The sequence below is a fragment of the Aricia agestis genome, chromosome 14 (genome assembly GCF_905147365.1).
Source record: "Aricia agestis chromosome 14, ilAriAges1.1, whole genome shotgun sequence".
Taxonomy (NCBI): Eukaryota; Metazoa; Arthropoda; class Insecta; order Lepidoptera; family Lycaenidae; genus Aricia; species Aricia agestis.
Window position 1 is genome coordinate 12,637,415 of NC_056419.1, and position 14,238 is coordinate 12,651,652.

General features: G+C 37.2%; 2 protein-coding genes across 2 annotated transcripts in view; both read left to right on the forward strand.

Moving 5' to 3' along the window:
- Window positions 1-263: 263 nt before the first annotated feature.
- LOC121733551 (uncharacterized protein T28D9.1-like) lies at window positions 264-2,956 on the forward strand. Its single transcript, XM_042123835.1, has 3 exons — window positions 264-403; window positions 1,290-1,498; window positions 1,654-2,956. Exons 1-3 carry the CDS (start codon window positions 378-380, stop codon window positions 1,773-1,775), a joined length of 357 nt encoding a protein of 118 aa, XP_041979769.1. The 5' UTR covers window positions 264-377; the 3' UTR covers window positions 1,776-2,956.
- Window positions 2,957-3,640: 684 nt separating this feature from the next.
- The window catches only part of LOC121733552 (ionotropic receptor 25a), a 36,257-nt gene continuing 25,659 nt past the window's right edge, over window positions 3,641-14,238 (forward strand). The window contains exons 1-7 of the mRNA XM_042123836.1: window positions 3,641-3,716; window positions 4,373-4,522; window positions 4,589-4,891; window positions 4,983-5,397; window positions 5,618-5,732; window positions 5,992-6,231; window positions 8,895-9,283. Coding sequence (XP_041979770.1) covers window positions 3,641-3,716; window positions 4,373-4,522; window positions 4,589-4,891; window positions 4,983-5,397; window positions 5,618-5,732; window positions 5,992-6,231; window positions 8,895-9,283 — 1,688 coding nt within the window. The remainder of the gene's footprint in view (window positions 3,717-4,372; window positions 4,523-4,588; window positions 4,892-4,982; window positions 5,398-5,617; window positions 5,733-5,991; window positions 6,232-8,894; window positions 9,284-14,238) is intronic.

The following is a 14,238-nucleotide window of genomic DNA, read 5'->3' on the forward strand; positions in this document are numbered from 1 at the left end:
TACGGTAATTATATTATTTAACAATTATTTTTTAGGTCTATCGTATTTTAAATTAAAGTGGGAACAGGACAGTTAATTAATGAAAGAGCAGGATGGAGAATTCAGTTCCCGCTTCATTCTACTATTCAAGGTTATTTGAAAAAGGAGCGTGAGATAACTAGCTATCTCATTTTGATACGTTGAAATCATATAGCGCTCTTTCACTGTTAAGTTAGCGCGGTTACTTCATTGCGTATTCTTGGCGCCATCGTTGATCGCGCAAATATTTTCTTCTTGCTTCCTCCTTCATTTGGTCGCCGGTGTTTGTGCAGTGAACATTGTTCAAAGTGCTTTGCACGTGTCTATAAGTTCTAGAAGAAACACACATAAAATCTAAAATGGCAGACGTTGCAGTTGAAAAGAAGTAAGTTTATTTATTGTTAATTCTTATATGTTCGGAAAATTAATTTTGGCGGTTAAAATCGCGATAAAAATGGCTTCCTCAATAACATGTTTTATTCTATTTCTCTTGATCTAATGTATGTGGTATTTATTCGGTTTGAACAAACAAGTCAATAATGTGCTCAAATTACTATAAATGGTATAAAAGTAACAAGTTATGCGTATGACGCTTGCTTACTGACGCCGAATACACGCGGGAAAATGTATGATAAGTTTCAAAATGTATTTGCGGTATTATAGTAAATGTAACGCGTTGTGCGCGTCTATATATTAATTTGCCGTGCTATTTCAAGACGCGGGAGGAATTAGGAAAGAATTACAAGGTAACGGGAAAATATAAAGCACGCCGGTTGAGCGCGAGTTTTCAAGATGGCGTTGTGTGCGCGGCGTGCCGGCGCGGTAGCGTCATCGACGCGCGCTCGGTTCAAATTCGCCGAGCCGGAGGCCGGAGCGAGTTGGAAGTGTACCATAGTTTTGCAACTTGTGGGTTACGTTATCGCGTCGGCCCGTATGTTGTCATTACTTATTTTTAACGCTATCGAGACCGCCTCTTGAATCGACTCGCTAGCGAGCTACGTATCCGATAATTTTCCATGCAACTTTCCCACATTCAGCCTTGCGCAACAAATGCGAATTGTTGTTAATTCCGCCTCGATCCTACTTTTTATACTGCACGTAAGCAGTTTTACTTTTATGCCGCATTGCATTTACAACTAGCGTTAGTCTGTCAGCACTTTTACAACGCGCGGAATAATTTTACCTGCGTTTGCATTATAAATTATAATACACGTAACACGTGTATAAGTCGCATCGATGTAGTAACTGAGCCATGAATTCGCTAATTTCAGAGACGTCGCTGAGGAGGTGACCTCCACTGAAGCGCCCAAGGAGTCTCCAGTGAAGAAGTCTCCCGCCAAAGCCAAGAAGGACGCCGAGCCCGCCGAGAGCAATGGCAAAAAGGAGGAGAACGGCAGCGGAGACGCTCCAGAGGAAACTCCAGCAGAAAACGGAGATGGGGAGGAGAGCAATGATGCCGTTGAGAACGGAGATGCCACAGGTTTGTTCACCCTAACGTTTATATAATATTATGACTAAGCTAAAACAATGATATTTAAAGGTTACACTGACATTTATAACATTTGTAATATGAATTGTGTTCTTAAAGAATTTGTAAATTGAAAAATGTTATTCTTACTCTGTTATTGTTTACAGAAAAGAAGGAAGCCGGTGTAAAGAGGAAATCTGTTGTGGCCGAGGAGGACTCAGCAGAGAAGACCGCAGAGAAGAAAGCGAAAGTAGCAGATGAAGCCCCCGCGGAGGAGGCCGCTGCCTAAAATCGTTCCTGCCCTAACACTTTGGTTTACTGCAATGCATCTCTGTTCAGAAGAGTCCAACTCTCGCTCGCATAGTGTTACTGAAGCATCAAGTTCAGTGTACGTAAGATTTCATCTACTTTCAAGTTAAATGATGAAATGATGTTTATGCAACACTACCATAGACTGACATATCTGTAAATTTACAAATACTAAGCCAAACTATAGTTTTTATATTGTTACATACATAGATGTATTCAACGGAGAGTTGAGCTCTTGTGACCGTGATGAATTTAGGTTTATAATACATTTTGTATTTAACATACCTGTCAATGTACCTGTAAAGTGTAAATTTAATGAAACTGTAAATGCTCCGTGCATCGCAGTGAACTGATGGGTGAGTTGGTATTAATGTTGTATGCTGTTTTTGCATATCGGTGTCTACTTCAACAGACTTAAGATGGATTTTTGATATACGCATATTGGTATTGGAAGATTCCGCCAGTTGAGTACTGCCAAAATCGATTCACCTAGAGTGAAAAACACAATCCGTTCTGTGAACGACACTATAACAGCTTCCGATATACAAGGATTTAGATAAAGTAAGATTAATTAAAGAGTTTAGATAAATAATTCAGTTGTAAATTTAAGTTAGCAGTTATGTCGCACATAATATGATTTATAGGCATTATTACTTAACCATTTATGAACATTCCTGACAAGGTTATGATTGCATTGTGGTGGAATGAGGCACGAGCCTCGCTCGAACCATGTGCTAGGTCTGATGACCATGTCATCCATAATGCAACAGTAATTTTAAGATTTGTGAAAATTATAAAGTTCAAAGTTGACATAAGGTGATAGAATCATATTGACATACTTCTTGCGTGCTATATTCTATGGGTTTATTTTTCGTATTTTTTCTAATTTATTTGCTTTTGTATGTGATAGATAATAACCTCGAATGTAGGGAATATCCTATGAATCTGAATCTTTATAAGTATTTCCAGACATGTTCGAAATAGGTTGAAAAATAATTATTAAGGTTTGACTTATTTTTCTAAATATTTGTCTTTTTCTAAACAATCTTTCATATTTTGGAATACACTTAAGTATTAGATTTTAGTAGTATGTACAGTTTTTAACACTACTTCTTGTGAAGTTTAGTGTAAAGGTTCTGGCAATAAAATAGTCCAATATGATTTTTTTATTTTATTTATTCCCCCATATTATAATAGACCATACTGACATAATATTATCTAGTACATGCTCGAAGCATACAGTCTACAGACTATCACTAAATTGAGTAATTGCTTATGTTGTCACACCCGTCCCGTGGCTTGTTTGTTCATAGCCCCTAAGTGGATGATTACATTGAGGTGGATTGGAGCACTACAATGTAAACATGTCCAGAATCCAGTACATCTGCTTATAATACCACTGCAACTGAATACTGATGCTATATCTGGCGTCTGTGATCTCCTGCAAGCAACATAGCCATACAGTGTAATGCAGCCATGTAAACTAGTCGATGATTATTAGGCGATTTATCTGATCGTTTAGCCGCCATAACATAGAAAAGTAAATAGTTTGTACCGTAGTCGCCTAAATACATTGATCAATGATCATACTATTAACATTTAAATATTCTATGTCATGATCGATGGGCTTACGAATACATAAAAACATAACACAAATGACTATTTACATGAAAGCTTAGGTGAGTTATTGCTTGTTTAATGGATAACTAGAACGGGGGTACATCAATTATTATCTATCCAAGGTCGTGGTAACCATGGCAACTGGGTGGTCAACATTTGGAGACAACTTGGCCACTGGGCATTCAACGGCACTTGTTAACGTAGAGCGTATTGGGCTTCTTCAAAATGTGGTTGTTAGCACTAGTTGCGTTTTCGCTTATAAAGAGTGCATACTTCCAAACTACACAGAATATCAACGTTTGTATGTTTACTTTTTATAATATTGAAATCCCTTAAACGAGCTTTTTCGCAGCTATTGGTGTAACCGTAAACGTTAACCGTTGTTCAGAGACAATTACAGAAGAACAGTTTAAAACTGGGTGGTATCGATTCAAATAAGTACTTTTTTTTGCAAAATATGTAATAAACGACTTTGGTTATGAGTGGTTAATAATAATAATCCATGTACTTACAAAGCATTTATTAACTTAATTTACCTAATGATTTTGATAATGTAGTAAATATTATACGTGGGAGAGCCATGCTTCGGCATGAATGGACCGGTTCGACCGGAGAAATACCACGTTCTCACAGAAAACCGGCGTGAAACAGCGCTTGCGCTGTGTTTCGCCGAGTGAGTTTACCGGAGGCCCGATCCCTTACCCTTACCTATTATAATTACCTATTCCCTTCCCTACCCTCCCCTACTACCCTATTCTCTTAAAAGGCCGGCAACGCACCTGCAGCTCATCTGATGCTGCGAGTGTCCATGGGCGACGGAAGTTGCTTTCCATCAGGTGACCCGTTCGCTCGTTTGCCCCCTTATTTCATAAAAAAAAAAGTAGGTACCTACCTAGTACCTACCCACCTACCTATAAATTATAATAACTAAAAACTTACCTACTTAATTCTTTTTAGTGCTTGTCAACGAAGAGAACAATGCACTGGCTGAAAAGTCGTTTGAAATAGCCAAAGAGTATGTGCGCCGGAATCCTAACCTGGGTCTCGCTATAGATCCCGTTATCGTTGTAGGCAATCGTTCCGATGCTAAGGCGTTTTTGGAAAACGGTAAGTTGTTTCGATAATAACTTAATCGAGACTCATTTGGAGTTTAATAAACACAGATATTTATAGTTTGTAGAAAGTACAACGACATGATTTCGTCGAAGAAAACCCCGCACGTGGTTTTGGATTTTACAATGACAGGAGTGGGCTCGGAAACCATTAAATCGTTTACTGCAGCCTTGGCTTTACCGACTATTTCTGGATCGTTCGGCCAATCGGGTGACTTGCGGCAGTGGCGAACCTTGGATAGAAACCAAACTAAATTCTTGCTCCAGGTAATGCCACCGGCCGATATCCTTCCTGAATCGATAAGAGCAATCGTTACTAAGCAAGACATTACCAACGCAGCTATTATTTTCGACGAGTTTTTCGGTAGGTATTAAACATATTGAATACGAATTGATTTACAATTCAGAAATTAAAATGAGTACTTAATTGTACTTACTTACTTATCGTTTTACAGTCATGGATCACAAGTACAAATCGCTACTTCAGAACATACCGACTCGACACGTTATAACGCCAGTAAAAAGTTTTAGTAAGGATGACATCAAAACCCAACTGAGGAGTCTGAGGGAATTGGACATCGTTAATTTCTTTGTGGTCGGCAGTTTGCGAACCATAAAGAATGTCCTCGATGCTGCCAACGAGAACCAATACTTTGGGAGGAAAACCGCATGGTTCGCTCTGACCTTGGACAAAGGGGACATAAGCTGTGGATGTAAAGATGCCACTATCATCTACATGAAGCCGACTCCTGACGCTAAAAGCAGAGACCGGCTTGGCAAGATCAAAACCACCTACAGCATGAACGGTGAACCAGAGATAACCTCGGCATTTTACTTCGATCTGTCTCTAAGAACTTTCTTGTCCATAAAGTAAGTTATTGAACGCTACCAAACACCTATATACTTACAAAGTTTCTTTGATAACCTTCAGTAAAGTTACTGGGAGTCACTAATTTGCACTGACTTTGACCTATATGAATGTCAAAAGTTTTCCGTGCAGTCTCCCAACATCAAAGCGTTCATATCCGTCGAGAGGTAAGTTCGCAATATTGTGATTTGTGGCGTCTATAATTAGCGTTTACAATTCCAGATCCCTGCTGGATTCTGGAAAATGGCCAAACGATATGAAATATATTACGTGCGACGACTACGATGGCAAGAACACACCGAATAGGTCTTTGGACTTAAAAACGGCTTTTCAAGAGGTAAATCGCCTATTTTTGTATTTTTTGTGTAGGTACCAACGGCTTGACGTGGTTTTATCACATTCACTTCCTGAGGAAAATATTGGGACGCTATTATTAGTTCAATAATGTTTGCCTTTATCAATGTGTTATGACTTATGAGTTATGACTAACTATAGTTTACAATGTACACGCCAAAGCTAAATGAGCACCCCATTCTAAGGAAACTTTGGAAGCAGATGCCAAGTCCGCTTCTTATAACCCTTTTATAACGATGTAGGTAAAAGAAACGCCAACGTACGCGCCATTTTACATCCCAGAGGACGACCCGATGAATGGCCGGAGTTTCATGGAGTTCAACACGGACTTGGCGGCTGTGACGATCAAAGACGGCGCGTCGGTCGGCAGCCGGTCACTGGGGTCTTGGAAGGCGGGCCTCTCGAGCCCCCTGTCGCTAACCGACCCTGACAACATGACAGAGTACTCGGCGCAGTTGGTCTACAGAATTGTGACGGTCGAGGTAGGTGAATGAACCATTTTGTAATCGGGAGTGAGGGATAGGAAATATAGACGCGGCTATAGGAGAAAATGATTGTGCATTAGGCAATATTATGAGATAAAAAAACACGTACTAACAACGTTTGTCGCTCATCAGTTAAATCAAAAAAAAAATCTAAGTCCTAAATCCTAATTCACCTGCATCTGAATCATGAATCATGATGCAGGTGAATTGGGTTAATCGTAATTAGATTTTTTAAATAACGGACGTTTCAGTCATGACGTCTTGATGACAAAATCTTAATTTAATTACCATTATGTAAGTAATATTAAGTATACAGTTGAGTTCTTAGGCTGTCTTCTTTGGCTTTTGACAAGAGTCAAAAGCCAAAGAAGACAGCCTAAGAACTCAACTGTAAGTTAAAAGATTAAATAATGGCTATTAAATTTACAAAATGTTTTTTTTATTTCGGATCGTGACGAATGACAATATCTATTATCTGCTTAGATCTATGGTGTTTCGTCAATCACTTACGTACAAACCACGAAAACAAGAGTTTTTAGTTTCTGACTTTGAACTCGTCTGAACTCTGGTGTAGGTACTCAAATTTTTGTCGCTCCAATGTTTAATAAGTGTAACGATCGTCTAATTAAAGTATTTTTTACTTTAATGTGGGAATAAAACTGTAAATTATCTAAAAAAACTAAGAAGGGAACCAAATCATACCAAATCACATATTGTTATGAGAATAATATTGGACCTTACAATATTTGGTCATTGAATGAGACTCAGAATCGGCCCAAAAAATCAAACATCGTCCTTCTCTCTTCACACTCACGCCCGTCTTTCATATACCAGGTGAAAAAGGACGACGCGGATTTCTCGCCAAATTAGTTTTTTTCTCAATAACTCGTTAAATATACAACATTTTAAAAATATCCACAGCCGAATATATAACCTCCTCGTTTTTTGGAAGTCGGTTAAAAATCTGCTAGGTCGATCTCTCAATGATAGAATTTTATACAATGTGTTAAAATATTAACTTAGCTCAATGGCAATAAATGAAAAATTCATGAAAATTAGATGCATTTTCGTGATTTTTTTCTATCGAGAAAATTTTAAGATATATCGTGTTTTTGCTCAGATCGGATTCTCGGAAATATAATGTAGTATCTAATGTAGGTCTATTGCGGTCACCAACAGTTCTTCGGTCGGAGATTCTTGGAAATCTATTGTTGTCGCGGTCACCGGTGTCCTCATGGGTCTTGACTCTTGATGGGTTAAATAGGCCCTAAAGACTGGTAAGGATACAAATAAACTTTGGTGAAAATGAGCATAAAATCTGCAAAATACCTGTTGCTAACTTCGTTGTTGCTACTGGCTGCTTAGTAAAATTTAACATTGACACAGAAACCACAAGTTGACCTGCGAGTTTTAAATAACGCCATTTAGTTATGCATAATGACTTCGAATGTGCAATGTACAGATAATAGGTACATCTACCAAAATCGGGCATGCGAAAAAATTTTGCGAAATTAAAATTATGCTCTCATGCGAATTAAGAGATTGCATAAATATTTCGTTCTTTTGACTTTGAAAACGTACGTTTTACATTTTAGTCTGACGGAATTTAGTAATTAAATTGTTTATTTTTCTTGCAATCACAAGAATAACTTCATAAGGTACCTTAGCTAATTAATTAATTCTAAAGAACAAAGGGCATTTTTGTATGGAAGCCGTACCCAAGTTGAAGCACAACCACACATAAATATTATATCTCTGATTATATCTCCGACCTCTGTGGCTCAGTGGTGAGCGCGTTGGTAGCTCAAGCCGGGGGTCGTGGGTTCGAATCCAGCCGACGGAACAAAAAGTTTTCAATGTTCCCGGGTCTGGATGTGTATTAAATATGTGTATGATATAATAAAAATCTTAAATGTATGTATAGTATAAAAGTATTAAATTTATTTCTGGTGTCTGGTACCTGTAACACAAGTCCTTTAGGTACTTAGCACGGGGCCAGTCTGACGTGGTGTGAAGCGTCCATAGATATTATATTATGTATTATTATATATTATATCAAATGAAAGGGCTTGAAAAGCTGAACATTATATTGTACCTATGCAGTATGACGTAAAATCTATGGAATCAAAAGTTAACGAGGGTTATTGCATCAATTTACAGTGTTGCTGGTAAGGAATCGTTTCTGGAAAGTAATCGTATATGGCAAACTTGAGAAAATTGTTGTACCCGGACCATATTATTATGGTATGCATATTATGCATACTGACCGAGAGATTAATTCCAAACTTATGAAATTAGCAAATCATTCTAATGATGCGAGCATCGCGACGTGTGAAATGTCCTTAGATATTCATGTCGCGCTGTGACGTCACAGCACACCTGCCCCATCTGTTCCATGCCCTAATTTGAGGCTGAGGTCATTCGCATCAGGTGCAAAGCGGACTATAATTTGACTTCACTTTTAAAAGGAAAATGGATATAGGAGTTGTGTCGTTCACAAATTCGTCAAAAAGCAGGTGTTTAAAAATTGTATTAAGGGGAAAGTTAATGATGGGTTACTTATTGTTAAAATCTGGATGCCTTTTTATATACCGTTATTCTTACAAATAAATTTTACCTCTTTATTTTTGAAAACTGTAAAAGATCTAATGTTGTTGCAGCAAAACCCTTTCATCATAAAAGACGACGACGCGCCGAAGGGTTTCAAAGGTTATTGCATAGATTTGATCGAAGGTATTCGACAAATTGTGAAGTTCGACTACGAAATAACGTTAGCACCCGATGGGAACTTCGGAACGATGGACGAGAATGGCAACTGGAATGGCATTATCAAGGAACTTATGGAAAAAAGGGCTGACATAGGTTTGACGTCACTGTCGGTAATGGCGGAAAGGGAAAACGTCGTGGACTTCACCGTACCATACTACGATTTGGTCGGAATCACCATTTTGATGAAGCTGCCCCGGACGCCAACTTCGCTTTTCAAATTCCTAACGGTCCTGGAGAATGATGTTTGGCTGTCAATTTTGGCGGCATATTTTTTCACGAGGTAAGCCATCTTGGTTTTTGTATTTTTTAAGCATCTTTAGATTCGACAAACGTATTACATTTTAAATAATAATATAATTCATGCCCTACAAAAATTGCTGGTGTATGCAAAACTGTGACTGTATAATGCAGTGAGGAAATCTTGACCAATTTGCAATTGTTTCAATATGTGCGAAAGTTAAGTGACGTTAAATCATTTGCAAAGTAGGTTACACTCACGTTACACTTGATTAAATGAAATGCTTCACATGCAAGTTACATCATTTACAGCGAAATCATTCCATCTCGCTCATTCTGGTAAGAAATTGTGACGTAACATAGTTTATCTCCTTCTAATGCTCGATGAGAAAGAATCGCTATTTCATTGACTGGCGCCGACTTACCGGTATAACAGGACATGGTTCAAAATTCAAATCAGTGAGAGTAACAGGAGTACCACAAGTTTCGTGGATCCAACAGAAAAGTATGTTTAGGATGTGAACATTACTCTCATCGCTTTTATTGTTTCTAGCTTAAAACTATTTTACCTTAGCACGGAATGGGGACTTTTAGCACAAAGAGCCTAATTGCGTAAAAGTAAGCTACCTTTCAAAGTTCGTGTTATGTCATAAATCATTTATCATAGTATCACTTATTACAATGATAGTATTATGTGAAAAGGTATTACGTCCATGTTTCTAGCACGTGTTTTACAGCCTACTCTATGCTGTTGCTACCGGCTACCGCGATTGTGGCTTAGCAAAAAAGGCAGTAACGGAAATTCATAAGCTAGTCACAAGACGTCACAACTCACAAGTCACAACAAATCGTAGTACATACCTAATGACCACATAGAACTTGTTTGCGATAGTTGTTCGTTCAAGATCAGGTAGACTAGAGGACTTCATGGATTATTATGCATAAAAAAGGGCAAAAATATAGCAGTGTTTATAGCAATAGCAACATTTGACTCTTAATTCATCTTGTAGCAAGAAGAACTGCCTACACTATACAAATTAGTAATTACTAATTAGTAACTAGATGTTCCGTGCGGTTTCGACCACGTAATTTAGGAATTTCACGGAAACCGTACATTTTTCCGCAAAAAATAGCCTATGTTCATCTATGTCCCTTCCACGTGGTCTATTCTTCAGGTGTGCCAAATAACATAAAAATTGCTCCGGTACTTAGTTCTTAAGGCAGGGATTAATCTCAATCAAAAACGATAACCTTGCACACAACCAAAGACCAAGCGTATACGCATCGCAATAAGATTAATTTTAGCTTAGCATAAAACTGTAACAACTCTGGCGGATCTTCGCTATTTTTCATGTTTTTTTTAAATATCTTTGGAAATAAATATTAAGAAACAAAATTGTTCGGTTAAAGAAGTTTTAATATAGATTTACTAACAATTTATTCAAATAAAATGTATAATTATCCTAGTTAATACTTATATTTCGACGAAATAGAGTTTTTTCAGAGGTGAGTTTGTAAATTAATTACAGCCAAAGTATTACGTTTTATTCAAATGTTTATGGTTTAAGGTATTTTAAATATTGTGCTTTATATCTCATATTTTTTAACACTTCGTTATTATATTGGAACTAGGTAAACCGGGAGTAACGGAATAACAAATTGGGGTTTATCCTCGCCTTAAGATCTACCTGCGGCTTTTTATATGGCGAGACGAATTCCAGAAAGTTCCCGATTCACGTAAACAAGTAAACAACCGTGGGAACTTTCTAGGAGGCTCGAGCATGTACTACAATAAAAGTAAACAACTAAACACGTAAACAAAATGTTGGACTTTTCTAGAAGGTTCGAGTATGTACTTGCGCACCTCATGCCATCTAGTATTGAGTAGGGGATTTATGTTGCCTGTGCTCCCTCGGTAAGTTTCGCATGTTTGGCGCTAGATGGCACCACGTGTCCGTATACCATGTACCGTAACAATATAACCTATACTCTATAGCATTCTTCGATAAATGGGCTATCTAACACTGAAATAATTTTTCAAATTGGACCACTGAAATAATTCCTGAGATTAGCGCGTTCAAACAAACAAACAAACTCTTCCACTTTATAATATTATTATAATTATAATATTAGTATAGATTACTACGTCCGCCTCGGCCTAAACACTTACTTTGACTACTTTTGTTAACCGACTTCCAAAAAGGAGGAGGTTATATGTTTGGCTGTGGATAATTTTTAAAGGCTTATAATTAACTGATCACCAGAAATAGTAACATTTCACAGACAAAAATAGTAAGCGATCACCTAAATACAGACCACCATTTTAATGTAAAATGATAACCAAAGATTTAACATCTTAAAACCAAAAATAGTAAATGATCGCCAAAATAAGTAAATGATCACCAAAATTAGTAAATTATCACCAACATTATACTATCATTTTAAAGTAAAATGATCACCAAAATTAATGAATGATCACCAACATTATACTAGCATTTTAATGTAAAATGATCACCAAAGATTTATTATCTCGCTATCCTATTTATGCAAAATGACTCCAAATAAATCATTGTTACTTAAACCAAAAGTATTAAACGACCACCAACATTATACGTTAGTATTTTAATGTAAAATTATAACTAAATATATTTTTATTTAGCAAATATCCTAGTAAAGAGAAGAAGACATATAGACGGACAGACAGACATCGAAGTCTTAGTAAAAGAGTCCCGTTTGTACCCTTTGGGTACGGAACCCTAAAAGCGGGACTCTATTACTGAGACTTCTATGTCTTTCCGTCTGTCCGTCCGTCTGTCTATCTCTAGGGCCTAGGCTGTATTGTATCTCAAGAACCACTCCAGCTAGACTTCTTAAAAATTTTACAGATTGTGTATATCTGTTGCAAGTACTAAAACAAAATAAAATTATTATTTAAGGCGGGCTCCCATACAAAAACACAATTTTAGGTCTAATTTTGTTTTATAACGGTACGGAACCCTCCATGTCCGACTCACACTTGGCCGACTATTTTGTTAATAATATGCTTGTTACACGTTTTGTCAATCGTAGTGATTTATTTGGACAAAAATATCGCATTGATTTGCTCACAAGGATTTGGTGATCATTTACTATATTTGGTGATCATTTACTATATTTAGTGATCATTTACTATATTTGGTGATCATTTACTATATTTGGTGGTCATTTACTATATTTGGTGATCATTTACTTTATTTGGTGATCATTTACTATATTTGGTGTTCGATTACAATTTGAAGTGTTGTCATGACTAAAATAGCTGGTAGTATTGCAATTTTAGACTTTTTTTTTGGTGTTAATTATCTTTTTTTGGTAAACAAGTTTAGGGTATCAGTGCATTTTTTGGTGGTCATTATATGTATTTATTCCCTTTTTTAAATAATGTAGTCTACACAAAGTGCGTCGCTCGCTAGATTTTATACCTAAGTAAGATATTTTACTATAAGCAACCATTCAGATGTAGCCCTCTAAAGACATTAGACAAAAGCTTTTTTCAAACCCTATAAGACGCCTTTACAGTCCATTCTTTGTTAAAGATGTCATGGCTATTTCTGTAAAGACCCCCATAAAAACTCTGTATGATATACCTATAACCTGCTAGAACCTAATATGTCATATAGCACAAAAAGTATCTAAGGTACTAAATAAACTAATGTCTAATACTCATACATACTGCCACCTTTTTTGCAAAATTTTTTGCGACATTTATAACATTTTGAGATTAGAAAGGGTTGCTGAGGATTCCTCTTCCGCTTCCTCATAATGAGGAAGTTCCGCAATATTTTGGGTTCCTCAACCGTTACCGCATTCCTCATAAATAAAAATAAAAATTCCTCTTCCGCTATCGCTTCCTCAAAATTTAAGAGGAATTTATGAGGAATTACACTGCGCATGCGCGTCGCGTATCCAATCACGCTCTGGCGCGGCGGCGCGGCGCCGGAGCGGTGCCGCACCGCACCCGTGTGGTTTCTCCCTGAAGGCAAAGATGAGTATTGCAGCGGCGCCGCTGCGGCGTGTGTCTAAACAGCCTAAGGGCCGCGACACACCAGAATGGCAGCGGCAACGCGAGCACTTTCAGTGTCATAAGATTTTAAACTTTATCTTAATTTTTGTAATACATAGTACAGCGGCCACGGGCGGCCGTAGACTTCTCAAGCGGTACTATGTATTACAATAATGAAGATAAAGTTTAAAATCTTATACTTATAAAATTACATGCCCTGGCTGAGCAAAAACTGTAAAAGTTACAGCCACGAAATTTGGTGAGTAGGGTTGTTTTATTAAGTAGACATCCACTAAGGAAGGAATTTTGAAAATTTTACCCCGAAGGGGGTGAAATAAGGGTTGAAAGTTTTAATGAAAGTCCGTCATTTCTTGAGTTAGAAACATGAAACTTTATTTTTGGGTTACTGATTAAAAATGAATGGATACGTATTTAAGCGTTTTTTGAAATTTTACCCCCAACGGGGTGAAATTGGGGTTGAAAGTTTGAATGAAACTCCGTTATTTTTTGAGTTAGAAACATGAAATTTTATGTTTGGGTTACTGATAAAAATGATTGGATACGTGTTTGAGCGTTTTTGAAAATTCTACCCCCAAGGGGGTGAAATAGGGGTGGAAAGTTGCAATGAAAGTCCGTCATTTCTTGAGTTAGAAACATGAAAGTTTATTGACGACGCGTTTAACGTTTGCTTAAATAGGGTCCGTTTTTACCCTTTGTATAAGGAACCTCAAAAACAAAAAGGAGAAAACTATCCATCTTTGTTATTATACTATGTTAACGCGGATGAAGTCGCGGGCAACAGCTAGTCATATATATGACACTGAAAGCGCTCCGAGGGATGTAAAGCGGTAATATTACTTTCGTAAAATTCGGTTTTTTACCATATTTTACGTAAAATATAAATAAATTACGTAAATTACGGTAAAATTGGGTAAAATTCAATTTAACAAGAGTTA